This window comes from Sarcophilus harrisii, chromosome X, assembly GCF_902635505.1.
Source record: "Sarcophilus harrisii chromosome X, mSarHar1.11, whole genome shotgun sequence".
NCBI classification, from domain to species: domain Eukaryota; kingdom Metazoa; phylum Chordata; class Mammalia; order Dasyuromorphia; family Dasyuridae; genus Sarcophilus; species Sarcophilus harrisii.
In genome coordinates this window covers 34,522,579-34,550,314 of record NC_045432.1, presented here as the reverse complement: position 1 = coordinate 34,550,314, position 27,736 = coordinate 34,522,579, and the positions used below count along the sequence as shown (strand labels likewise).

The 27,736-nt window shown below is 41.7% G+C and overlaps 1 protein-coding gene across 4 annotated transcripts; it reads right to left on the bottom strand.

Annotated features, from left to right (window-relative positions):
* Nucleotides 1-1,734: 1,734 nt before the first annotated feature.
* SLC25A14 (solute carrier family 25 member 14) lies at nt 1,735-27,160 on the bottom strand. Of its 4 annotated transcripts, none has more exons than XM_012553244.3 (10): nt 26,869-27,160; nt 17,596-17,686; nt 15,215-15,362; nt 11,569-11,663; nt 10,410-10,495; nt 8,201-8,296; nt 6,864-6,988; nt 5,948-6,083; nt 3,424-3,504; nt 1,735-2,219 (listed from the first exon to the last, which is right to left on the bottom strand). In XM_012553244.3, the coding sequence occupies exons 2-10, from the start codon at nt 17,657-17,659 to the stop codon at nt 2,178-2,180; spliced, it is 873 nt and encodes a 290-aa protein (XP_012408698.1). In that variant the 5' UTR covers nt 17,660-17,686; nt 26,869-27,160; the 3' UTR covers nt 1,735-2,177. The 4 variants fall into 4 exon arrangements, with proteins under 4 accessions (XP_012408698.1, XP_031800304.1, XP_031800303.1 ...); XM_031944444.1 differs by lacking the exon at nt 26,869-27,160 and adding an exon at nt 22,882-22,900; XM_031944443.1 differs by lacking the exon at nt 26,869-27,160 and adding an exon at nt 19,495-20,069.
* Between the last annotated feature and the right edge of the window lie 576 nt (nt 27,161-27,736).

The following is a 27,736-nucleotide window of genomic DNA, read 5'->3' as shown; positions in this document are numbered from 1 at the left end:
AGCTAGGAAGTGTCTGAGGCCAGATTTGAACCCGGGTCCTCCTGACTTCAATGGATAGAACACTGCACCAACTAGCTGCCCCCATGTGTCCATTTCTTAAAATAAAACCAGATCTGTCCCTGTCTCTCACATTTTTATCTCAGATCATGAGGAAGTGAGGCCCACTGCATTACAGGAGACTATGGATCCTTTGATAAAATGTCATAGGCTCAGAGCTCTGTCTAGAATGGACAGTTCTGAAAATCCCCACATCTCTGACCCAGTGCCGTGTACTTATACAGGGAGAAGTGTGATACAGTGGAGGTGGTGCTGTCTTAGTGGGGTGAGGGAGGTCTACAAGACTTGAATTTGAGGCTTGCTAAGTTACGAGCTGTGAGTCTGGACAAATCCCTTTACCTCTTTTAAGGCTTTTATGTCCTCTTCTGTAAAGGAGCCATAAATGATGGCTCCCTTGTAGGCTGTTGTGAGGCTCAAATGAAATAGCATAGGGGAAAGTTTTCTAATTATAAAACATGCACGATGTATATGTTTAGGAATGGACCTTATACACTGTACATATGGCACAGGCATAAAAATAAATTACTAGTCTTCACAGGCTACTTCAAAATGTGCTTTTACTTCCTAAGTCTTCCGCATTTGCATTTGTTCAATAAGTAGCTTATGACTGACTATTGTGATGGAAGAGAAAGGGCACAACTATTCATTCACCTGGGAGGGGGGGGGGTGAGAAAAATAGGATCAGAGGGCAGAGGGCTGAGGAATAGGGCCCAAAGGGCCCTTAGACAACGCCAAGTCCAAGGAAAATGGGGGGGGGCTGCAAAAGTGAAAGTGGGTAGCCATTAGCAGAGCCGAAGCTCCCATGAGCCAACTCCTAAGGTCCCATGTGAGGGAATCATAAATCAGAGAGGGACAGATAGCTCGAGTGAGATTTCACTTTCATGAGTGAAAACCAGCTTTTAAATGAGGCCATCTGCTGGCCAAAATTCCAACCACCATCTATCATGGTGAGGATCATATTTCTTAAAACAGGAAGAAAGAAAAGGATGGAATCTGGAGGGAGACAAGCCAAAATACATGAAGACCCTGACATCTGAAGAAATGTCAATACTAATAGCTTTCTACATTAGAGGAAGCGTGGTTCACCATGGCGGTATAGCTTGTAAGCAGCAAGCCTCGATGGGAAGTCGGGTCTCCAGACTCTGACTTCAGTCTTATTCCTTTCCCCCACCCCTTTTGCTCCCTGCCCCTTCATTAAGGTGGGAAAGGGGTCAGGATCTGAAGGGAGAACTATAACAACCACCACAAAGATACATCTGTATGGCATTTTACACTTCAGAAAACACTTTCCGGTCTACTCTCTTGTGGGGAGTCTCGGGGTCCTTTTGACTATGGGGCAGGGATAAACCCCATCTTCCAGAAGAGGAAATCCAAGCTAACAGAGGTCAAGTGCCTTGAAGGACATTGATGGATCACGTGGTATGGTCCCTGCACACAAATCCTTCCACCTAGTAGTAGGAAACACAAGTTTCATGCAAACTGAGAATTTTGTCATCAACTTTAGTAAAGCACCTGGAAAGCACATTAGCCAGGGTCTAACCTCAAACAAGACTACTTTAAGAGAATTCGGGCGATATCCCTCTCCTCCTGTCCTCCCTTCCCCACCATGACCTCCTTCCTTTATGGAGTATATGCCAGTCAAGGAGCAAAGAGGAAATAATGACAAGACCAAAGCAATCCTGTCAATAAATACTTTAATGGGAAACAAGATCTGCAAGACTACAACAGCAGGAACTGCCCTGGCCTCTGCCTTCTGCTCTCCCCCAAGGCAGGGGCTATCTTACTACATTTGGACCCAACTTGGGAGGAAAGTCAAATTTGAAATCCCCCGTTAGTATCCATCTTCACAGAAGATACCAGTCTGGGGCCAGAGAGTCTCACTTTTGACACTTTACTTCATGAAAAAGCCAACCACATAAAAACACAAACACAAAACACAACTCCAAATCCTTTGCACCATCCGGTCTTCTTCATCCAGGATGCCTTCGGGAACTACGTGCTCAGAAGATATATAGATTCTTGTCAAAAGTGCGCCAAAACACAGGGAGCAGGAGAAAAGATGGTGGGGTTGGCAGCACTGGGCTCACACACACGTGAGCTATGAGCAGCGTCGCTTGCCTCTAAAAGGCAAACCTCTTAAGCTGCTCATAGGTAATAAAAAACTGAACACCGAGTCATGGAAGAGACACAAAATTGGGTCATTCAATCACAGCCAAACAAGTTCCCTTAGTCCTTCATTTACTCAGGGCCCACTACTCTTCAGCTGCACTCATTCATTGACAATATACCCATTATCCAACTATAGATCTGGCTGGCACTGTGCTAGGCACAGCAAGAGGGCAGGTCTGGTGACTATGTAAGCTGTGTGTGTGTATACATATATATGTATGTATGTATGTACACACACACATACAACACACATATATTTCTAAAGGCAAGCATACTTAACAAGCCTTCACAGAAGGAATATTCACGGTCGGACCCGTGTCCTGTTTTGGTTCAAAACCTATGGGTACGGTGAATATAAGCCAAGGCTGTTGTCTTAGAAAGTTTAAAATTTTGCTGGGAAATTAACATTTAGCTACATGCAATGGCAGAGAACAACATAAAACCAGGGAGAAATGATTTGTACTACCAGTGGCAATCACTACCACAGGTTTGGCTGACCTGTTTTGGGGAAATGTACGTGGGTCAGGAGGTACGGAGTAGCCGGTGGGAAATACCTGCTGCGTCAGAACAAAATATATCCAAGGTTACGTATGTGGTAGACTGTATAGTATAAAAGCTTCCCCCCCCACACTTCCTAGCACCATCCCTTCACTTATAGCTAGACTTCAAACTAGCAGGGAATGTACTTTGTGTTAACCTTCCAACGAACACACCGATGTTCAATAAATGACTATCACAGTATCCTCCATGTTGAATGCTACTCTGTTCTGGATCTTACTCCACTGGGTATCTTCCCGATGTCACCTTGCAAAACCACCCGAAGGTGCTGTGTCCTCTAGGGACTTCCACAAAGCTTTTTTGGAAACCCCGTGACTCAAGAGCAATAGCATTGCCACTTACAAGTCAAGAACAGTTTTTAAAATAGAAACAAGCCCAGCCAAAACACATTTTGCCCATCTATTCCAAACCCTCTCCTTTGCATCTGCCTCTAGAGATCTATGGCTCCCCAGTTCAGCCTCATCTAACAAGCTGTTTCAATCTCTAAGCCTGTCCCACTTGGGACATGGGGAGTTTTGTTTAAACCTTAGTTCATTTCTGCTACCACTTGTGCCCTTGAGTTTCTCACCACCCAAATCTAGAACAGGGTTACCTGGCAGTTTACAGCACCTGCTTCCCTTCTCAAATTTCAAAGGATACAATAATGTTCCAGGGGCCCAGGCGGAGCCAGTTTGGCCAAAATCCCTTATACAGGGCAAAGAAGCCCTCACTCTTCCAAGTCTGGGGAGACAGAAAACAAAAAGCAGAGTTTATTTATTTTGCCTTACTCTTCACTTCAAACAATCCTCCGCTCCTCCCCACAGGGATTATGATTACCTTCCCAAAGCAGCCAAAGTTCTCGATAATGCTAGAATGATCTGGTTTGTGAACACTTATGTGCCTCCTAACCAGCCTCTCCCAATAGCCCACACTGAGCAATGATCGTTTCTGACTTTACTTGAAACTTTTTAATAGTTTGAATTTTTTTAGGATGGGCCATACGTGTTCACGCGTGTATTAAACATGCCCCACTCTATTCTGCAAAAGACACTGGAAGCACTGGAAAAAAATACCCCTTTCCGACTCTGGATCCATGAGGATAAAGCTCAATTTGGGAAGTAACTGTTTCTGGGGCACAGCCGGAATGACAGTTACCCAAGAATGTTCAGGAGTTCAGAATTCCTAGAGAAAGAATACTCTATGGGTGGCCTGTGTATATACTGTTACCCAAGGCCTTGAAAACTTGTTCACCAGGTGACAATTATAGTACCCAACTCATTCTTTTGTGCCTAGATGCAGAAAAGGATGAAAGGAAGCCCAAAAGAAACCCAGCTGAATTAAGCAGCCAGAAGTAAAAGGCAGAGAGGACAATGGGATAGACTAATTGGTTGGCTTCCAAATGGTCAACTTCCTGGAGGCCTACTGCTACCATTGCCCCCAAAATAATCTTGATACTCTTGTTTTGAGACAGAATCAGGCAAGAATAGCCACAGCAGAGGGCAAGGAAGCCTTCTTCATTTCCTTGAATTCTACAAATCAGTCTATGATACTCAAAAATAATGAACACCAAAATAAGTGGAGTTTGATCTTCCCTCTCAGACAGATACAAAACATCAAATTCACAGATACCTGCTGAGTATTTTTAGGCTTACTATTGTTTGAACATAAACAAATTCTGGAGGTATAGCAAAAAAAAAACCCAATACTTTTTTTTTTTTTTTTTTTGCTGAGACAACTGGGGTTAAGTAACTTGCCCAGGGTCATCCAGCTAGGAAGTGTTAAGTGTCTGAGGTCAAATTTGAACTCAGGTCCTCCTGACTTCAGGGCCGGCACTCCATCCACTGCACCATCTAGCTGCCCCCCCCCCAACATATTTTAAAATCTTTTGTGATATTAAAAACCATGCTGGTGATTGAAAATTGACTTTATTGAAGATATAATGAAGTATGGGGGACTGCAATAATTCAAAGCAGACTTCCTCTGCACATTTTCCTTTGTTTTTTATTCTGAGGGGAAGAGAAAATAATGATTTTAAAAACAATTAATGGTTTTTGTCAGGTCCTTAGAAATGACATAGTATGTCTCAGCACCTAGAGCAATGAGAGTGAGGACCTAAAAAACATCTTGGAAGTAGTGAGAGTTGCTAAGCAAGTACTCCTGCGGCATTCCTTTCTACCAAAGGATAAGGCTGTGTCAGTCACTAAATGGGAGGCCCAGGCAGCTAGGAGGCAGGTCCAAGATCTCTTGCAGTGAGAGAAGTACAGCTATGATGTGACAGCTGTTAAATGTCAGATCGTTTCATTTGGCTAATATTTCTTTGCTGGTAGGCAACTGTTGCCCTGGCTGGCAGCACATATTGATGGAAAGGTGAATAATTTGGTGTTTAAAGAAAAAAAGTAAAACTATTATGTCCATAGGTAACGTGTTAGGAAAACAATTTTCAACTTCTTATATACAAAAGTATCCCTGAATTTATTCATTACATGTGTTCCTTAAAATATGTAATGGCATTATTGCATGTCAGATATTTTTTATTTTAAGAAAATTGGGGGAGATTGTTATTTAAAGATATTTATGCTTAAGAATTTGTTCTAGGGTTGACTTTGGTGTCCCTGTGTATTTTTAGACTAAGAGAAAACTAGATGGAAAACAAAGTTAACAAAAAAGGAGGATGGAGAAAAGAGAGTAAAATGATACGAGAAAATGTGCCAAATTTCAGAGAACTTTCTCCCCCCTCCCTGTCTCTTTCTGTATCTCTCTCTCCCTTTCACTCTCTTCCCACCCTGCTCCCCCAGCTCCTCTGGGAGCTGGTCAATAAACTGGTCAAAACTAGATGTCCCAAAATAACAAATAACCAAATCAAGCTTTGGAGCTCCAACAATCCAAACAGCTAAAGGAGGTAGAACTTTCTCAAACTCAGGGCCAGATTCTTACTTTGTTTTCAGGGGTCATACTAACAATCATAGCTGCTTTCAAAGCTGATTTGTATCAACATAGAGATGTGGCCAAAGATTTCTGAAAGAACATTTGGGCCTGAAGGTAAGACAATCCAATCCTATCCCACCCCACCCCAGGCAAAACTATAAGAGTGGGAAGCAATTTCAGCAAGCTAACCAAGGGGCTCTGAAGCCATCTTTTAAGATGGCATTTAGAAGCTCCCTCATCCCATCTAAACACTCCATACCTTGAGCAGGCCATCCAAAGTTCCCTTGTATAGTTCCACATTGCCCACAATGGCCCGCTGGTTCATCATACGGGTTCGCACCACATCAACCGGGTTAGAAGCAAGCGCTCCAGCCAAGCCACAGGAAAAGCTAGAACTGAAGATAAAAACTGTTCAGAGAAGAGCTCGCTAGGCCCAAACATACCCCATGGCTCCCTACTCCTAAAAAGGCCAACCCTTTAGGAAGAACTGGGTGCTTTCTCCTTTGTATCTATGAAAGGAGACAGAAAAGGGCCCTATTCAGGAAGAAAAAAAAACCTCTAACCAACTTGCAAGTTAATGATATGGACTGAGCCCACTGCTTGGGAAGGCAGATAACAAGCTGAAATAGGCTGTCTGAGCAGGAAGCGTCACACACCATCCATTAGTTACCAACGCTTTTCAAACCATAGCTTCATAAGCATAATGCACTTGGGTAGCAGACTATCGGATTGACTACAGGAATAAGCAAGAAAATCCAAGAGAAAAGGAAAAATTCCCCAGTGTTCAGCCAGGACCCTTTGGTTCTGATTCATGCACCCTACTGAATTTCACTTTTTTCCTGACTCCTGCTGAGCAAAGTCTCCTTTGTAAATATATGTCAGGCCAAAGCAGTTTCCAGATGTGCGGCTCCACTAGGGGCTCCGTACCAACAGGTACCAAGCCACTAGCATGTGGTTTGCTACTGTTTGGGGTGCTGCCCAGGCTTGGGAATCTCTGAGGGGAACATTCTCAGAAGGCCTTGGGGATGGGTAACGAGAGAGACTTTTGCCCATGTCGGCCACATGTTGGCCACAAAGTGCCACTGACTGATTTCATGGGAAGAATGCAGTGAATGGGGCCTCAGGAGTGCTCAAAATCCAAAGTTCAAAGAGCGGGAGCCACACGGCATACTTACACAAAGTGGGTAAAGATTGTGTCTCCCAGCAGCCCTGACAATATTAAGTGCTTTTTGGTAATGTCATAGACCGGCAGCTCCACTCCCACAACGATGGCAGCACGCTGAGCGGTCGGGACCACACCCTGCCAAACACAAGTGTCAGTGAACGCAGGGGAAGAGCACAGCTACCGGAATGGGGCAGAGAGTGGCAAACAGTCTGGGAGCTGGGAAGGGCCAAAACAGCCTAGGCTAAAAAGCCACAAATGGCTCTTATGAAGTGAGGGCACTGATGCTAGGATATCAGAAGTCCTCTGATAAAACAAAACAAAACATATGCAGCAAGATCAGCCAACAAGGAAGAAAGCTCATCCCAAGGCTCTTCCATCCACATCTAGTATGATCAGGAAGGATGCATGCTGGAAAGGCAGCAAAGGCAGAAGGCAGATGGGCAATGAGTCCATGCAATCAGCCCCCACCTTGGAGCTTCATTCCCAGCCAGCACTGCCGCAGAGCCTCGCTGGGCCACAGCTGATGATAGAGCAGGGGCTTAAGCACCTCAAAACCCTATTCTTCTGCTCTTTGGTCCTCCCTTGCTTTGAGCAACCAGGCACAGGGGTTTCTTTCGCTGCTCTAGCTAGGCCAAATCAGGATGGCTATAGACTGTTATTAACAAATGGTAAGGCCATCTTTTTATTTCAAACTCTGTGGAAGGATTTTCTCTCATTTTCTCTCTCTTTCTTTGTGTCTGTCTCTATCTCTCTCCATCTCTCTTTTTGTCTCTATATCTCTCTCTATCTCTCTGACTCTGTCTTTCTTTCCCTCCCTCCCTCTCTCTCTCCTCTACTCAAGGCCCAGCAGGCTTGTGAAGTGACCCTCATTTGTCTTCATTCACAAGGATCCCAAAGCTCTTAGACATAAATCACCATTCAGTATCATGGAAAAGAGCAACCAAGGAAATAAACCCAGTCATATCCTAGTATAATGTATCAAAATTAAACAAGAGAGGCAGTTCACTGTACCACCATATCAGGAGACCTGCCCTATGACCTACTGGAGCTCAGTTTCCTCCTCTGTTAGGTTAAATTATCTCCACAACCTTTCTTTCTTGGCCTAGAGTTCTTTAATTCTGAGCAAAATTTGATGTAGTAAACTCCCAATAAATATTCGCCTTAAGACTACTTGCAAAGTTTCGCCCTTTTATAAACAATTTGATACCATAAATGTAAAGGGCTTGTTACTGAATGTTCTTGAATCACCCAAAAAATGATTACTGCTTAGCAACAGCAGGATCTATTTAAAAAAGCCAATTCCCACCACCAACCACACAGAATAATGCCCAAAAAAGCAATGCTCACCCTCCACAGACCCCTTGTGCCTTCTTGCTGGTATATATCGATGAAACTGCCAATCATCCCGCCTTGGAACAAACTTCCTTGGGCCTGCATTCGAATCTAAGACAAGAAAAAGCCAACATCTCACTCTGACCAGAGAGAACTCAGAAGGAACTTTATGGTTAAGAAAATGAAAACCACTGATCACTGTGATAAAATAGACATGTCACATTTCATGAAGGAATAGAAGGAAAGAAAGACTTTTCTTGCCTCATTCCTCACAAGCAAATTCTGCCATTACTGAAAGAGGAAACTAACTCTGAGGAACCGGGGCTGGCGCCTTCAACGAGGAAATGAAAAGAACACATTTTGACCCTCAAAAGGAGGTGGGCTGTTCATGAAGTGACAGAGAGGGATCAAAATGCATGGGTGACACCCCGGAAGGCTGTGTCCTGGATCCCACTGGCAGTCAGAGGAAGCCCTTCTCGAAGATACTCCTCCAGGCAGCTCTCCTCAGTGGAAGTCATACTGAGATGTAACAAAGTGGGGGTGACTCTGGATTGCCAACAGACCCAGAGAGGGTGCTCAGAAACAAGATATGCTCTTGAGTCTGAGAACCCCAGGAACTCAAAGAAAATACTCCATGTGGAAAGGAAATGTAACATTTTGGACCACAAAGTACAAAGAAAGAAAGACCATTTTCAACTTGGGGGTGAGAAGCAGGAGAGAGGTCAGAAAAGGCTTCATGAAGGAAATCCCATTTCATCTTTCTGTTAAGTTCAAGTTATTTCTCTATTTCAATTTCCCATCAGTGTAAGTCTATCTAAATATTAATTGGGGAGCACAGGGAGGGGTTAGACAATGATGTCACTGATGTTGGGAATTTCAGGGGGAGGAAACTCTATTCTGCAACTTCTAGTTTTTGAGAGATGTCTGGGGCACTGAAGAGAGGAGGGGGTCACACAGTCAATCCGTATCAGAGGGGAGACTTCAACACTGGACTCCCTGAAGTCAAGGGCAGCTTCCAATGCACTACGTCACAATGCTTCAATAGTCTTTCACATTGCTGCCAAATGCAGATATTGGACTGGATGATCTCAAATGTAAAAGCACATGTTAGCCCAAGGAAACCTGGCCTTGGAGTCAAAAGACCTGGCTTCAGCTCTGCTACCTGATGAGTTGTGTAACCTTTGGCAAGCCACAATCTCTCTGGGTCTCGGTTTCCTTCTCTGTATGCTAAAATCCCTTTACACTCTAATATCCCAATATTCTATGACTCCCAGTCCTCCTAGTATTAGCAGTAGGGCAAATCCCTTTTAGAAATTAGTAACAAAAACTACTCCCATTTCTAAAGAACATTAAATGCTTTTCTCCCAACATTCCTGTGAGGAATGTTTGGGAAAGCAAGTTATTTTTCTCATTTTGCAGATGAAGAAACTGAGGCTCAGGAAAGAGAAATGACTCAGCCTGGACCACATAGCTAGTAATCAAACCCAATATTGAATCTCTTGTCTTCTGATTCCTCTACCAGGAATTAACTTAGGGGTTCCTGGATAGATTTCCGAGAATCTGTGACCTTAGAAGGAAAAAAAGATCATCTTTATTTTCCCTGCTCTTTAGCTGAAATTTAGCCTTTCCTTCAATGATTTAAAACCAGGACTTTCCAATTCTTTTTGTACAGCAAAATAACTGTTAGGATGTGTATACTTATACTGTATTTAATTTATACTTTAACATTTAACATGTATTGGTCAACATGCCATCTGGGGGACGGGATGAGGGGAAGGAGGGGAAAAATTGGAACAAAAGGTTTGGCAATTGTCAATGCTGTAAAATTACCCATGCATATAACTTGTAAATAAAAAGCTATAATTAAAAAAAAAAAGAAAAGAAAAGAAAAGAAAAAAAATTAACATAAATAAATAAATAAAAATAAAAAATAAAACCAGGACTTTGAGAAGGGGTCCATTCCTAGGTTTCTTGAGACTTCTGCTCCAGGGGTCCAGAATGCATAAAGGAAGTTAAGAAGCCCTGAGCTATGCTCTCAGCCTTTCACAAATCAGAATTCTCAAGTGAACTTGAGTAGTCTTTCTCTACTACTTCTGTTGCTTCTCAGACTTCCTGAACTTGAAGGGAGACTTGTTCCTTCCCTAAGAGGTCAGTTACCTTGGGTTTTCACCAAGCCCCAAATCAAACCACATACTCCTATCAGCCTAAGACACCACGTACTTACCTTTAACACATCGGTGGGGTTGGCTATAGTGGACGATATCACTCCAGAAACCACCCCACAAATCATATTAATTAGAAGCGTTTCATCTGGAAAGAAAAAGAGGATAGAAGTTCACTCACTGGGATTCATGCCAGAATCCCAGAACACGGTACTGAGACAGTGGAGGAAGAGAGCCATGGGACCAGCAGAGATTGCCTTAAAGTAGAACTGCTGATCTTTTGCCAAAGAAATCCAAAGATTTAAGATGTCACCTTAGGTCCCTCAACCTTTTAAGTTCTTAGAAGTCTCGATCTTAAACTTAGGCTCAAAGAAGAAATGAGAAAATTTGTCTCACTCCTGTTCTTTGCAAAGGTGGGGAATCAATCATTTGGCCAATAAACATTTATTAAGGGACTACAACATGTGCCTGACACTGTGCCAAGCACTGGGCAGACGAAGAGAGGCCTTGAGGAACTCACCTGCTAGTGAGGGAGATGATAAACCAACAAACGGGTGGAAACCAACTTTACCCAGGATAAATAGGAAATAATGAAAAAAGGAAAGACAGTAGAATTAAGAGGGGCTGGGGAAGGCGTCTGGTAAAAGGTGGGATTTTAGTTGGTTCTTAAAGGAAACCAGGGAGGTCGGTGCTTGGAGCAGGCATGGCAGACGGCCAGAGACAACAGCCGGAGCCGAGACATGGAGTCTCTTGTTCACGAACAGCCAGGAGGCTAGTGTCACTGCATCAGAGAATACGTGTGATGAAGAATAAAGTGTAAGAAGACTGAAAAGGTGGAAAGGGGCCAGATTGTAGAGGACTCTGACCACCAAACAGAGCGAAATAATCTTCTGAAAGCATTCTCCATCAGAGGAGATAACAAAAGGGGCTGCTGGACTCCTCTAAGAGGATCACCTTAGCTGTTTGCTGAGCAATAGGGATTCTACCATGGGCCCTCCAGGAGGGCCAGGAAAAGAAGGGGTGAGCCTGAAGGACAACTCCACAGTATGCAGAAGTCAGCTCCCCAGGGACAGTCAGGCTAAGTGAGAACACTTCCCCGCCAAGCACACAAGGTGAGCGAGCTATCATCTGTCACGCTGCGGCCTGGCATCAGCTCTCAGGAATGGAGGATTCCAATAACACGTTCAAATAGCGCCCCCAGAGAAAACTGCCCACACTGACCTTCTAAACGATCTACAAACAAACGCTTCAAGCTTTGATAGATGCCAATCTTGATGGTGCCATAGGATGCCTGTCTTAGTAAAGCAGGAGCAATTCTGCAAAAGAGGCAAGGACACTAGTGACCATCTGCAAAGGAGCCGGCCAGCATCACATAGGCTTTCTTTAGATCTGAGGAACTTCATTCAATATACACTCATCAAGCACATATGACCAGCCCTGTTCGGCTGGAGGACATACGGACATGGTCCATGCCCTAGAGAAGTTTACAAGCTAGTGAGGCAGAAGACCTGTATTCAAATAAATAGAGCACAAATTAGAAAATAACGACACAATTGGAATATAAAGCACCATGAAATCAGAGGATGGAACAATCACCGCCAACTGGGAGGAAAAATCAAGGAAGACTTGGCTAGAAAGGTAGCATTTTAGCTGGGGATAGCTAAGATGTCAACAGAAGAAGTGGGGAAGGAGGGTATTTCAGGCACAGGGAACAGGATTTGAGGCAGAGAGCTGCGGGAGCATGGGACATACTCAGAGGAAGTAAGTAGTCTTATTTGGCATTGAGTATGTGATGGAGTAGAGCAGAAGGTTAGAAAGCTGGCTTAAGTTGTGAATGCCAGGCTAACGTATATAATATATATAATGGGGAACCCAAAAGGGCTTTTGTGAAACAGTTGTGTCTGTAAAAGAATTAGATTTTGGGAGGAATTCTCCTCTACTTCATAAACAATAGAGAATTCACCTTCAAGAGATACGAGACCCTCTTAACATGTGTCTGTGAACTTGTTTTTATTACTCTGATAACTGATTTTCCCAGTGCAGCTGGTGTCCTCTGTTAATCTGTGTATTTTACTGTATGCATTCTGAGAAGACCTTAACCAGGCAGACCCCCAAAAGGGGTCCTTGACATAAAGAAGGTTAAGAACTTGTGTTCTAGACCTAAGCTCCTGAAAAATCCTCCCCCTTTAAAAGGCTGCTCAGTAACCCAAGGAATTTCATCTCATTTGTCTCAGAAAATTTCTCCAGTAGGTGGAGCTGTAACTCCGTTCTCCCCATGGCCACAAACATACATGTCTTCTCTATCCTTAAAGCTCCCCTTGACTCCCTCATCCTGTGTCTCACCTCCCTTTCACTGCCAAACTCTTAGAACGATCTGTATTTGCTGTCACTATTTGTTACCAAGCCCAATTCTGAACCCCTTGAAATCTAGCTTCTGCCCCTGCTGCTCAAAGCGGCCCTCTCAAGAGTAATTAACCATCTCACAGCTACTAAATGTAATGGCTTTTTCCTCAGATCTCATCCTCCCTGACTTCTCTACACTTTCTAACACTACTGACTGGCTCCTAAATACTTTTCATGACACTCTCTGCCTGCCTGACTATTCATTTTTACTCTTCCTTTTTAGCTCTTCATCCATCTCCTGTCCCCTAAGTGTACATGTCCCCCAAAGCTCTGTCCTTGTCTTCCTTCTCTGGCTACATTCTCTCCCTTGGGAATCTGAGTGCCTCCCATGAGATTGTTTATCTCTAAGGAGATAATTCCTAAATCTCTCACCTAAATTCCAAGGACTGTTAGACAGGTCTAGGCTGATACTCCAGCAGCATATCTAACACAAAAAACATGTGCCCCTCTAAACCTCTTTCAAACTTCCCTATTTCTACTGAACACACCAAGATCTAGTTGGCTATCAAGTCACCTAGATATTCATAACCTCAGAGCCATCATCACCTCTTCCTTTTCCCACACTGTCAGTTATCAACTGTTGAGTCTCGCACATTATACCACCAGGATACCTCTCGCATTTGGTCCCTTTTCCCCCTCACATAGACAACATGCTAATTCAGCCTCTTGAGTAGGACTGCTGCTTCTAGCTTCTCTCTTTCTCCAATCCATCCTTCATGAAATTGCTAAAAATAATCTTCCAAAGGCACAGGTTTGACCAAGCTATTCCCTCTGCTCAAAAGCTATCAGTGACTCCCCACTGTTTCATACAAACTCCTCAGCCTGGAATTTAAAGTTATCCTCCATCTGGTTCCAACCTACCTTTCTAATTATTGCATGTTATTTCCCCTCATGTACTTCATTTCCTTTTTTTTAATAGCCTTTTATTTACAGGATTTATACATGGATAACTTTACAGCATTAACAATTGCCAAACCTCTTGTTCCAATTTTTCACCTCTTACCCCCCCACCCCCTCCCCTAGATGGCAGGATGACCAGTAGATGTTAAATATATTAAAATATAACTTAGATACACAATAAGTATACATAACCAAAACATTATTTTGCTTGTACTTCATTTCCTAAACAAACTGGCTTATTAGCTATTCTTCACACTTGACAATCCCCTTCCCTCAGTGAATTCATGTAAGCCACCCCCTATGCCTTGAATATATTCCTTCCTCAGCAGTTCCTCTCAGAATCTGTATCTCCTTCCAGGTTCAACACAGCTTCTAGGCCTCCACGTGAAACGTTCCCTGATGCCCCATGGCCTAGCCCACAAGAAAAAGTCAACATGGCTACTCCCTCCTCCACCAAGGTTCTAGCTATTCATTTACCTAGGTATCCGCTCTGCCCTCTCAACAGAACAGCTCTTTAGAGTCAGTGGATCTTTGGTTTGGGTCTTTGTCTCCCCGGTACCAAGAACAGGCTATCTAGCAGGCAATGAAATAGTGTTTGTGGAATTAAATCACAGAAGCTGACAAAAGTAAAAAATGTTTTGATTATTCACGTTGATCATAAAGAAATCATAATGTAGGTTATTGGTGAGTCATTGCCAGTTCATTTCAGAATGCATTACAATTCTATTTTTCCAGCAGTTTCCCTGTCCAAATAAATTTTGGCTAATATTAATTTCCATTCCATTCAATTCGGCAAACAGTAATTAGGCACCTAGTGTATGGAAAGCACTGTACTATCATTGAGAAAGATACAAAGTTTAGGGGTAAAGCTTAATCCCTACCATCATGGAACTCATTTTAAAAAGAGAATAGAATAGAAATACAGACAACTCTAATACACAATATCATAGTATAAATATTTTAGGAGAGGTCCCAGGTAATCAGACTTTCTGGAGGCCTACCTTCAAATTACCCAACTGATCACAGAATGTGAGAGCTAGAAGGGACTACAGAGGTCAATGAGCACAATATCCTCATTTTTACCGATGAGGGTCCCAAGTCTGAAAGTGATTTGCTTAAAATGAAAGTAGCAGGAAGTGACAGAGTCAAGCTTCTACCTAGTACCCTGAGACTCTTTCCATATCTGTCTTTCTCTCTTTGTATGTGCTTTCTATTTCATATGCCAACAGTCCTTTTTTTAAGGGGGAATTTCAAATCCTTCAAGCCAGCAAGGAAGTAAATATTACCGAGCCACACACCCTGAGAGATAGTTAATTATGGCTACTTATGATGGCTATAACTAACCTTTATGAAAATGAGGAAAAATCCAGTGCTAGGATATCACATCTATTTGGAAATCCATCAGTTATAGACAACATAAGTTAGAATGCCAGACTCAAGGCTTGGCAAGTAGAATATGAACTAGATTGCATGTTAGTTAACATGAAGAGTACACAACCATATATTTGGAGTTCTGTGGCTTCTTTGAAAATTCTACCTATCATAAAAAGGAAAACAGTCTTACCCAGAATACAGGGCTAGAATGCCTTCTTCTTTATAGATCCGGAATAAAGCATGGAACATTCCTTTATATTTGATCTCTTTAAAGCGAGCATCGATGGTTTGTCCTTGAACCTGAAGGCGAGTTTTGGTAAGATCCACTGGAAATGTTCCTGGGTAGGGAAACATCCTTTCAGAGATATTTACAAAGAGTAGCAGGAGAAAATCTGAGCACAAGAACTGAGTCTAACTACATTAAATTTAAAAAAAAGATTACTCTCATAACCAATAGTACAAAACTGGACTAGGAATCAGAAGATCATTGTTGTAACTCGAATGTTGACTAGCTGTGTGATCTTGAACAAAATGACTGCTCTTCTCAAGGTCTTAGCTCCTCCATCTATAAAATGCAAGAGTTAGATAATAACATGGTCTTTCCCTTCCAGCTCTATAGTACTATGACTCTATACTGCCACAAAGAGCTATCAGAAGACAAGGCTTTTTTGTGTTAAAGTGAAAACAACCTTTCCAAGATTATATATGCAAAATTATATATATATATATATATATATATATATGTAAAGTACTATATATAAAAACTATTACATTATTATAATCACATATTACCATATTGCTAGATGACTTCCAGTATTAATACTATTGAACTCATAGTATAGCAAGATATTTTATGGCAGTGTTTTAATACATTGCTATTCTATGGAATTTAATAAATGACCAAAATGTGTGCTGGACAAGTACATATAATATACTATTAGGACTGAGGTTCTGTCTCACAAAATGCTCCAAAAATCCCACAAATAAGTGCAGAACTGATACTGAGAGGTCTGAGAATTATCTGTTTCCTTAAATTCTAACTCTTCCATCATTATTGCAAACTTATAGATTTCCAGGCAATTGTTTTCTTATATGAACAGCCCAACCAGTTTTTAAGTTCAATCAATTACTAGCTCCTGCTCCTCTTCAGAGATGGAGATCCCCAGGTGTACATCAATGCATATGAACTCTGGGGCTTTTTAATATGTTGATTGGGTTTGCTCAATTTTTTTCTCTTGTTCCTCTTTTAAAAACTTTATTATAAAGCTGGCTCTCCAGGAGGAGGAGGGGAAGAGACAGGGGAAATGGTGATGCGAAAAAACCACAATAAAAAAGATACCAATAAAATCTATTTAGGAAAAAAAATCCCCTCTACCAATTTGAATCTGTAACTGAGAGTTAGAGAGAGTTGCCTGGGGCACCGAGAGATTCAGTGACCAGCCCAGGGTGTCATAAACACACAACTGGGATGTGTCTAAGGCAGGACTTGAACCCTGCTTTGAAGGTCTCTCTGGCTCTGAGGCCAAATCATCCCTCTCTATTGGTATGAAGACCAACTGAGACATGTTTATAAGCTATAAAGCACCAACAAGTGAAGAATTGACTGAGATGATGGTGTTGACAATGTGCTACTATATCCTTATTTAGTTTCCCATTCCCATGGGTGCTTAAGAAGAACACCTACTGTCATGATGTCACTTTTCTCCCTCAAAGCTTACTTATACAAAGCCCAGGAATGACCTCTAATCATACTCTTAATAACAGGCAAGAATCCTTTAGAAGAAATGGAGTAGCTCTCATAGTCAATAAAAAGCAGGGGAGCAGTACTGGGGTATAATCTCAAAAATTACCAAATGATAAACCATTCAACATTATAGTAATAAAAATCTATGCTCCAACCACTGATGCCAAAGAAGCCAAAGCTGATCAGTTCTATAATGGCCTACATCTAGAAATAAACTCAAAAAAAATACCACATTCATCAAGGAGATTGGAAGTAGCATTTTAAGGATCCGAGCTTACATTAAGGAAGGAAATCAAAAGATAATTGAAATAATAAGCAAGTTTGGCCTTGAAGTACTAAATGAAGCAAGCCAGAGACTAACAGAGTTTTGTCGAGATAATTTGCTGGCCACAGCAAACATTTTTTTCAACAACTCAAAATATATCTTTACACATGGACATCACCAGATGATCAATACTGAAATCAGAATGATTATATACTTAGCAGCCAAAAATGGAGAAGCTCTATACAGTCAGTTAAACATCTGAGTACCGAGCCAACAAAGTTCATTAAGGCTCATCAACAAGTTGGCTGAAGGGGGTATATATTTTTGACCTCAGCTACTTTTGAAAAACATGTTTGAAGTCAGAAAGATGTTAGGATCTGCTTGCATAGAAGGAGTGTTCATACCAAAACAATACTTGAAATATTAAAGAACATGATTTTAAGACAACCATTTCTGATACAAATGAGCAATCATATTTCTTTCCTTTGGCTAACTTTATAACCAAAGCCTAGAACCAACTGCTACAAGGAAAACAGATTCCAAGCTTTCACAAGATCCTTACCAAACTCTGCGACAATAGAAGCAAGGCCTCCATAGACAAAGGGTTTCCAATTCAGTCCAGACATCTCATGACCTACAGTGGTCCCCGGTTGCTGTAAAGAAACAAACATAAGAAGGGGGACAGGAGAGAGAGCAGGCAGTTACACTGAGAAATAACAGTGATATATAATAAGTTAAACGTTTGCTCATCAAAATCTATCAGATTTAGTCAATGAAAGAGGTCCATGTAAAACCAGCCTCATAAAAAATCAGTAACATAAGAAATAACAAGCAGGATAATTTCTAAAAAAAATCTTGGAGAGACTTACCTGAACTGATATATATTGAAATGAGTAAACCCAGGAGAACATCAAACAAAGCAACAGGAATACTGTAAGATGATCAACTGTGAATGGCCTAGCCAGTCTCAGCAATACCATAATCCAAGACAATCCCCAAAAATTCATGATGAAAAATGCTAGCCACTTCCAGAGAAATAACTGGAGTCTGAATGCAGATCAAAGCTTACTACCTTTCACTCTCTGTAAGCTTTTTCTTTTGGTCTGTGTCTTCTTTCAAAACGAGACTAATATGGAAATATGTTTTGCATGATTGCACATGTATGACCAGTATCAAATTGCCTACCATCTCAGGGAGGGATCAGGGGAGGGGTCAGGGGAGGAAGACAAGGAGAGAATTTGGAACTTAAAATTTTTTAAATGAATTTTACATGTAACTGAGGAAAATAACAGCAATGACATGAAATGGGTCATCAGGTAGCATCTCAGCCACTAAGATATCTTGAGTTCCTTCATCTGCAAGCATCCAAGAAGAAAAAGGAAGATCTCTGTCATTATAAAGCAAGCCCCAACCCATATCTTCCAGCATATACTGCAGTGAATTCCAGCTGGAGAGACAAACATAAAAAAGGATATTAGAAAAAAAATAAATTATGTATTTGTCCCAATTGTGCCAAGGAAGTGAACTTTTTTGCTATTCAACAAACTGAAGAAAATAAGAACAAGGTAAACGTGTTTGAATATGAAAATGTTTTAAAGTTCTTCACAAAAAAAAAGAGAGAAGAGAAAAACAAATTATAAAAAAATTACAGCAAACATGTCAAAGAAAATAACATTTAAAAACATAAGGAACTGTGAAAAATCCACAAAGGTAACTCCCAGTCCATGATCAAAATCTACGAATAGACATTTTTGAAGAGGAATCATAAATTGTTAATAACCACTTGAAAAATGATCAACTTCACTAATAATCAATAAAATGTAAATTAAACCAACTCAGAGGCACCATCCCACACCTATCAAATTGGAAAAATAATTAACAGCAACAAACAATGCTGGTAGGGGGTGAGAGCAGGGGAAGACTAGAGAGAAGCAGGTACATGCACATAGTGCTGGTGGTATTAAAACATCTGTAGAATTTCTAAGAGAAAACAAACTGGTAAGTATAAGTATACAGCAACATTAATAAGACATAATGAAGATATTTTAGGGGGGAAAAACTGTTCTTTATGCAAAAACTTTCTTATGTAAATAAAAAAACAGGAATAATCTAAAAATCAAAGAATTGGGTGGTGGTTAAATAAATTATAGCACATTAGTGCTACAGAATGCTATAATATATTTTTTGAGAAATATAAAGAAATCTGGAAATAACTTTATGAAATACAATGCAAATTTTAAAAGGAAAAACCAGAAGAGCATCTACATTATATCCATATTAGAAAAAGTGAGTAACTGTAGACTTATGCCATTTATATATTCAAATTAATCTAATTGTACATAAACACATTTAGTTATTTAATATATTATATTTATATATTTATTTATATTTATGTAAGAGTTGATATGAAATCTTCGATTAATAATTTTATTTTTAAAAAAACCAAATTTCCCTCATTGACCTCATCAGCAGTCTCCTCCTCCTTTCTCCTGTTGCAGACCCACACACAAATGTCCAAGCTAAACTTGATTGTGGTCCAAGAGACTTAAAAGCTAGATCCTAAAACCGAAGTAACTCATAAGCACCATTCCTGGTATTGTGTCAGCTGCATTCAGGTTGAAAGCAGTATCCTACATCACTGTTGTGAAAGGCTTTTCAGTAACAAAAACAGGTCTTTCCTTCCTGCTGTCTATCCTCTCCAGCAGATTCCAGGACTGCAGGCTTTCTGCCTGGTCCTTCATATTTCTACTTTCTAGTTGTGGAAAGAAGCTATTTAATCTTTTCAAATTCTTCTTCCCACCATCCTGCTCCAGGAGGAATGGGAGTAGCAATGGGGTTATCTTCTCTTTGGTCTATAACATAACAAATGTCCTTTTTCTTTTATCTGGACTAACATACCCAGGAACATTCAATTCTCCTTTTTGGACTAATTCCTCCCTTCTGCTTTCTACTTTTGATTCTCTGTTCCCTCCCTTTGTCCTTGGTTCATTCTTTGTTTCAACTCTTTTATTTGGGGAGGGGGAGCTTTCATTTTTAAAAACTCTTTTCAGAGAGATGGCTTGATGCTTTCTTAAGACACTGACACTTCCCAATGACTTCAAACCTGGAGCTGATCCCTACATTTCCCAGTCTCTGAAAAGAGAGACTGGGTTTTTACACAGAATTGTCTGCCAGGAAGCAAGACAGAGGAATTTCTCCCACAGGCAGGTGACAACTGGCTAGAGGCCAAGAAAGGGGCCTACATTATAGTAGTATGTAGGTTTTCTTTTAAAAATATGGACCTACTTGGTACATCAGCCTTTCGGGGACAGGGATGTTATAAAAGAGAAGTCCAAAAGGCACGGTAGCAACAGGAGACTTGCAGAAGGGACTGTTCGTCACGCAGATAATCTCCGGCTACATTCTCACATGCTGATGAAATCGCCATTAGTAATGTTTTTGGGATCCAAATAGTAACAGCAGAAAAAACAGACTGATATGGTGGAACAAAGACTGCAATGATTCTGCTACATATTAACTGAGGAACCTTGCAAAAGTCAACATGGTCTTCCTTTCTTTATCAATAAAGTCTTATTCAGTCCTAATGTCCCATGGTCTACACAGTTGTGGGAGCAGGAAAACACACTGTACACCCCCTACAATGACTCAGCTGAGAAGGTATTGACTCCTCAAGATACAAGTACAAAATATCCTCTCCATTCACATCACAGGCGATAGAGAGGAAACGATCCCACCAGACTCGTGGCCTTCACAAAATGCTTGAGATAGTTATTTTATCTCTCTCCGATCTCCTCCAGTTTTCAGGACCTGAATTTACTTGTTGTATATACTTCTTTTAGAATGTAATTCCCCAAAGGATCATTTCATCTTTGCCTTTATAGCCCAAAACATCTGGCACGCCACCCCCATACACAGTGGATACTTAAAGTTGTTGAACTGAACACACCTTTTTAAAAAATCAAAATGGATAGGATTTAAGAGTTTCTGGGCCAAGGTTAAGAGCATGAAAATGCCTAAAACAAGGAGATGAATCTGACTGGAGCAATCTGACAGGGTATTATATCCTGTAAATTGGGTAATTTGGTAATTTGGTAAATTGGGCTGAAAAGGTAGGGTGGGGGCCTTGTCCCCCTGGAGTACCAAGCAAAGTATCTTGGCCAGGCCATGGTAGACATTAAGAAGATATTTCAGGGTCTTTAACAGAAGCACGACAGTCAAAGTAGGCTTTTGGGAGAGTTTAACTGTAGCATATATGATAGATTGGCATTGAAGAGAGAATGGAGAATGGCTTAACCATAGAAAGATGGTATAGTTATATGGATAGCATACAGTAATAAAAGAGGGGGCAACATGGCATAGGGGATAGTGAACCACCCTAAGAGTCAGAGAGAACTAGGTTCAGACCTTGCCTCTTAAATATGCTATGTGACACTGAGTAAGTCACAGCATTTCTGTCTCAGGAAAACTAAGAACAGTTGCAGATCTACCCTGGTAGAGCAATTTCCAGACCAGGAATTCCCTATGCTAATGAAAGCCAAGTCTGGCAAAAAACAAAAACAAAAACAAAAAAAACAGCAATAATAAAACATTTCCTCCTGTTGTTATGGTAATCGAGGCTTGAAGTGATGAGAATCTAACCTTAGTTAATGGAAACGAAAAGGAAAATGAAGGGCCAAACCCAACAGCCATTTTAAAGGAAACTAACAAGACTTGGAAGACAATATATGTAAGTATAAATGCAATACATAAAAGGGAAGAGTCAAAAATGACTCCAGGGTTCCTAGACTAGAAGAACCATTACATTCAATTCAAACATTTTTAATCACCTACTATGTGCAAGGCTCTGGGATAGGTACAAAAAGAAAACTGTCCATCAAAGAGCTTACAATTCTATTTGGAGGATAAAATGCAAAATCTAAGTAAATAAAAGATAACTTAATGAGGGAAAGAGTCACTACAACTGGAAAAGAGATCATGAATGGTTAGTAGGTAACATTTAAGCTGAGCCTTGAAGGAACATGGAGAGGCTAAAACATGGAAAGGAGGTAGTGTTTTTCAAGCCCTGCTTATAGCCAAGGCTATGAGGTTGTTTGGGGAATAGCTAGGCCAGTTTGGCTAGAAAGGGAAACATAAAGGACCAGGAGAATCATTTATATAAAGACTACAATAATGCATGATAAAATAAAGAAAAACAACAACCAAAGATTTCAGAACAGTGATCATTGCAATGACCAATCAGGACTTCAGAAAACAGTCAGTGAAGCAAGTCTCCCATTTCTCAGCTGAGAGGTGAGGAACAATGAATCTAGAATGAGGCGTACATCTTTAGATGAGACTAGTTAATAGATTTGTTTTGCTCGACTGTCACCCAAGCAGCAATTTTTAAAAACCCATCAGCAAGACATGTAAAAAGAACAAAATAAGGTACAATAAGTAGGTTTGGAACGGTAGGTGAGAGAGCCAGATTGTAAAAGCTGAGGAGGTTGTGTTTTATCCCAGAGGCAAGAAGAAGACAGTGAAAATTTCTGAGCAGGGGAATAACAGTTAGATTCGTGTTTTAGGAATGGTAATTTGACAGTTTTGAGGAGGGTAGATTACAGAAGAGAAAGGCTGGAAGCAGAGATACCAATTAAAAGGCTATTATAGAAATAGAAGCAAGATGCAATGAGGATCTGAAGTTGAGGAGTAGTCATGGGAATGGAGAGAAGGAGACCAATGGAGGAGATGCTGGGGAGGTAGAATTGACTTGATCTGACAGTCTGGATATGGGAATGGAAAAAGATGAGAGGGAAGGAACAGTCAAGGATGATTCCAAGGTTCTGAGCCTGAGTGATGAGGATATTGTTACCTTCTGGAATGTAGGGTGAATGAAATGATTCAGGCCAATTCCAATGATCTTGTGATGAAGAGAGCCATCTGCACCCAGAGAGAGGACTGTGGGAACTGAATGTGGCTCACAACATAGCATTTTCACTCTTTTTTGTTGTTGTCTGCTTGCATTTTGTTTTTTCTCATTTTTTCCTTTTTGATCTGATTTTTTCTTGTGCAGCAAGATAACTGTGGAAATATGTATAGAAGAATTGCACATGTTTAACCTATATTGGATTACTTGCCATCTAGGGAAGGGGAGCAGGGAGGGAAAAAATTCGGAATGCTAGGTTTTGTAAGGGTGAATGTTGAAAATTATCCATGCCTATGTTTTGAAAACAAAAAGCTTTAATAAAAAAAGAAAAGAAAATAGTGTGGAAGGAAGGCAAGTGTGAGGCAGGGAGATGAATTGTGTTCCAGATATGCTGAGTTTGAGGTTCAGCTAGAATATGGAGGTAGAGATGTCTAACGGACAATTATTGATATAAGACTAGAGTTCAGGAGAGAAATAAAAGCTAGATATATGAATTTGGGATGCACCTGGATAGAAATGTACATTGATTTCATGGGAACTGATGAAATCAAGAAAGAAAAGAGAAATGGGCCTAGGAGAGAACACTGAGCTTGACGTACACTTAGAGGGCAGAAGTTAAATGATGATCAAGCAAAAAAGATAGTGAAGGAACAAGAAGACAGGAAGAGAACCTAGAGAAAGGGGTGCCACCAAAGCCAACAGAGGAGAGTACTGTTGGGGAAAGTTGAGGGAGGAAACAGTATTAAAAGCTGCAGAAAAGTGAAGAAACATAAAGACTGGGAAGATCTTTAAATTCAGCAGATTAGAGAGACTGTTGTTGACCTTGAAGAGAATAATCAAGTGGTGGGACTGGAAGACCTTGTGAAGGATTTCAAAGAAAGTAGAATGTAAAAAAACAAAGTCAAGTGGAAGTTATCTAAGAATGGGAGAGTCCTGGGAATGCTTCTAGACTGCAGGGAAGGAAGCAATATAGTCATGGGAAAATGCTGGATTAAGGGTCAGAAGACCTGTGTCCATAGATCAGGAGTGGAAAAGAACTTTAGGGATAATGTATTCCATTCCTTTCATTTTATAGCTGAATAAAGTGATACTCAGACAAAGTGTTCAGGTTATACAGGTGACAGTAATGGGATTCCACTGGAGATCCTCCAACTCATCCAGTCCTTGTCCCACAGACAAGACCCCTCAGAATGTGCTCATCCTGAGCTGCAGTATTCCTGACCACACTCTTTCAACACAATTCCACTCTTTTTATTCATCTATTCACCCAAGTGAGCCAAAAAATTCTCTTTGCATCTACACTGGTCTCTTTAGACAATTCTATACTTTTCTTGCTCACTGAAGTGTCTTTTTAGCTATTATTATTTCATCCTTGAGACTTCCCCTTGGGCTAACTAACCTTATAGAATGGAAAACCCTAGATCCTACATAGTCTAATCTCTGAACTCTGAGAGATGCAGAACTGTGAAAGCTGAATCCAGAAGGCTTAGGCTACTGAGGTTCATCAGGCTCAAAGCAAAACACAAAGCTTCCCAGATTGGGAGCATGTTAACGGTAATAGCAGGAGGGGGAAGATGATAAGTTTGGACTGAACAATGGGCAAAATTCAGCTAACCAAATTAAATTGCCCTTTTCTTTCACATAAATAAAAATCTAAACTCAAGTCAAATTACTATCATCTGTCTCTATTCTTTTGAAAGAGCTTATCAAAGGACAGTGATGGAGGAATACCCTTGAAAGATATTTTGCTATAGATAAATATAGGGCTTCTTAAAAGTTATTCAAGCTTAAAACCACACTAGGATTTTTAGGCTACCTATAATTAATAATGGCCAAAACAATGGCCTCAAGTATCTGCTCAGGAAAATTTCCCAGAAAACCATTCTTATCAATATCCTTCCTCAACTTTAGGACCTGACCCCTAACCATGGAGGTTCTGTTTCCACCTTCTTACTACCTTCGTGAACTTGGGCAAGTCACAACCTCCCTGACCTGAGTTTCTCAAGTGAAGTTCTAAAGTGAAGTGATCGGATTAGAAGATCTCTTAAGGTCCCTGCCACCTCACAATCTATAATCCTAAAATGAGAAAAAGGAAGAACACCAACGGTACCGCTAACAGAAAAGGGTATTTGTAGTCACACTTCAATTGTTAGCTAACCTGATAAAAATATAATCAACAAGAATAAGCTTATTACTGCTAGGAATATTCTCCAAGGGGAACCATCAGAAGAGTGAAAGGTTCTCATTGAACCTTTGGCTAATGGCTAAACAATGTGTGACTGTCAAGGACTTCAATATTGTAAAAACAAATGACAAATATGAAGAATTCAGGGAAATCTGATGCAACTTTTATGAAGATGATAATAAGCAGTGACCACAATGTGAAGAGTAATAACACTGAAAGACATGAGAAGCCTGATCAATGCAATGACCTCTCATGACTTAAAAAGTGAAGTACACCTTCCTCTGAGAGATCAGAAAAAAGAAGTAACTGGAATGGTATGAAGCAGATGTTGGCAACTATAGATGCAGTGACTAATACACTTAGTCAGGAAAAACCTGAGGTCAAATTTGACCTCAGTAAATTGTATGATCTTGAGCAAGTCACTTAACCTGTCTGCCTCAATTTTTTCACCTCCTAGGGTTGTTATGAAGATCAAATGAGAGATGTTTCTAAAGTGCTTAGCACAGTATCTGGCATATAGTGAGCCCCACAGAAATGCTAGCTACTATTAAATACAGTCAACATTAATTAAATTGTGTTTAACTGAATTTTTATTAAGTTAACAGGAATCTGCCTTCCTTCTCCCTCACCCTCTCTCAATTGAGAAAGGAAAAAAAAATAAAATCCTTGTCACAAACATGTTTGGTTGAACAAACAACTACACTGACTGTGTCCAAAAAAATACATCTCAATCTGCAGTCTGAATCCATTATCTAATCTCTCCATCAGGAAGCGAGCAGCATCTTAATTGCATTCGGTGGCATAGTAGATACAGTACTGGGTCTGGAATTAGAAAGCCTGAGTTCAAAGCCAGCCTTCCTCACTTGGACTCTCTGAGACCCTGAGTAAGTTACTTACCTTGAGCCAACCTGTTTCACCAACTGTAAAAATGAGGATCCTAATAGCACCTATTTCACAGGGTGGTTATGAGGATCAAATAAGATATTAGTAAATGACTTGGCACCCAGTATGAGCTTTAAAAATGCGTGTCCCCCCCCTATCTCTTTTCCCCCCACGGGGGTGGGGGTGGTCTGCTGGAGGAGAAAAAAATCATCTTAAAGGAGTGTTGTTTTTTTTAATTAGAATATATCATCCCTTCCAGGAAACATATTTCTAATAATGGGACCCTTGAATGCATTAATGCAAAGGAAAAGCTAATGTGGGAACTTCAATATTAATAACAGTAATGGATCCGAGATTTAGGGACTACGGAAGTTTTGAGGCAACACCCCTCCAATCGTGCCAGTGAAAAGCACTGAAAGAAGGCAAAAGACTCGAGTTCTAGTCCCCGTTATGCTCTGGCCTCGTTTTTGTGACCTTGGGCTCTCTAGGAGCCTCAGTTTTCTCCACCAAACCAGAAGCCTAATCTGTGCACTGCCTTCCTCGAAGGGTCCCCACCGGGCAGGCGCCGGCTCCCTCGCTCGCTTCGTCCTCGGCCGCAGCCTCAGGCCAGGCCGGCACGTGGGCTGGGAAGAGAGGGCGCTACCCCGAGGCCGGGCAGCAGGAGCTGGTGCTGGCCAGCTCCTCGGACACGTGCTAGGGCCCCACCGGCAGTAGGGGAGGGGGAGGGACCGAGCGGGGAGGGGAGCGGGGGCGCCCAGCCGCCCGCCAGGCCCAGCGAATGAACAGCTGATGGGAGCCGAAACGGTCCCGAGCTCGGGGCGGACGGATGCGCTGATGGCCCGGGCCCGCGGGGAGCGGCCACTCACCGGCTCGGGTTCATCAGTCCACGACGGGACCGGAGACTAGGCGGGAGACGGGGCGGGAGACCGGACGGGAGATTCTAGCGGGCGAAGACACCGCAACGCCGACCCGGAAGCGGAGCGGAGCACCCGACGGAAGTGGCCAAGCCGTTGCCAAGGCAACAGTGGCCGATGGAGGGGGAGTGTGGAAAGGGGGGGTCCCCCATCAGTGACTGGTTCACCCGAAATCCCGTGAGCCGAAGTCGAGCAAGGAAAGGCGGGACGGAGGCGGGGCAGCTTGGCTTCTGCAGAGAGAGGGGCTCTGCGGAGAGAGGGACTAACTCTTCAGCGGGGGTGGGGGGGGGGGGGGGGGAAAGAGCAACGTCACGTCAAATCGTGTTACGTCACTTAACGTCACGTCCCTGTGCGTCTGCCGCCCCCGGGGGCTACTGAACTAGTGATTGCGGGGGAGAGGACCAGAAAAAAGGGAGGGGGGCGCTGAGGGAGGGGTGCGGGAAAGGGCCCCGGTGGAGCTTGTGCACCTGCTGGGCAGGCTCCAGTGGACTAGTTCGAAGCCCAGTGAAATCATAAAACCCGTTCCTATTTCTGTCTCCCTGGGAAATTGACCGTTTCATCACAACCACCTGGGGACAAACATGGGCATCCCTCCTTTCCAAAGGAGAAAACGGGGGTTCACAAAGGGGAGGGCATTTAGCCCAGGTGATACAGCTGCTGGGAATTGTGGGAGCCGAGAGGCAGCATCCGAAGTCTTGGGGTCAAATCCTAACCCACCATTACTACCCTTGGAGATATATATATATGTTTTGTACTCCAGGAATTTCCATTCCAGATAGGCACAAGGGTTTAGGGGACTGAAAGGGGATTGAAGAGATAT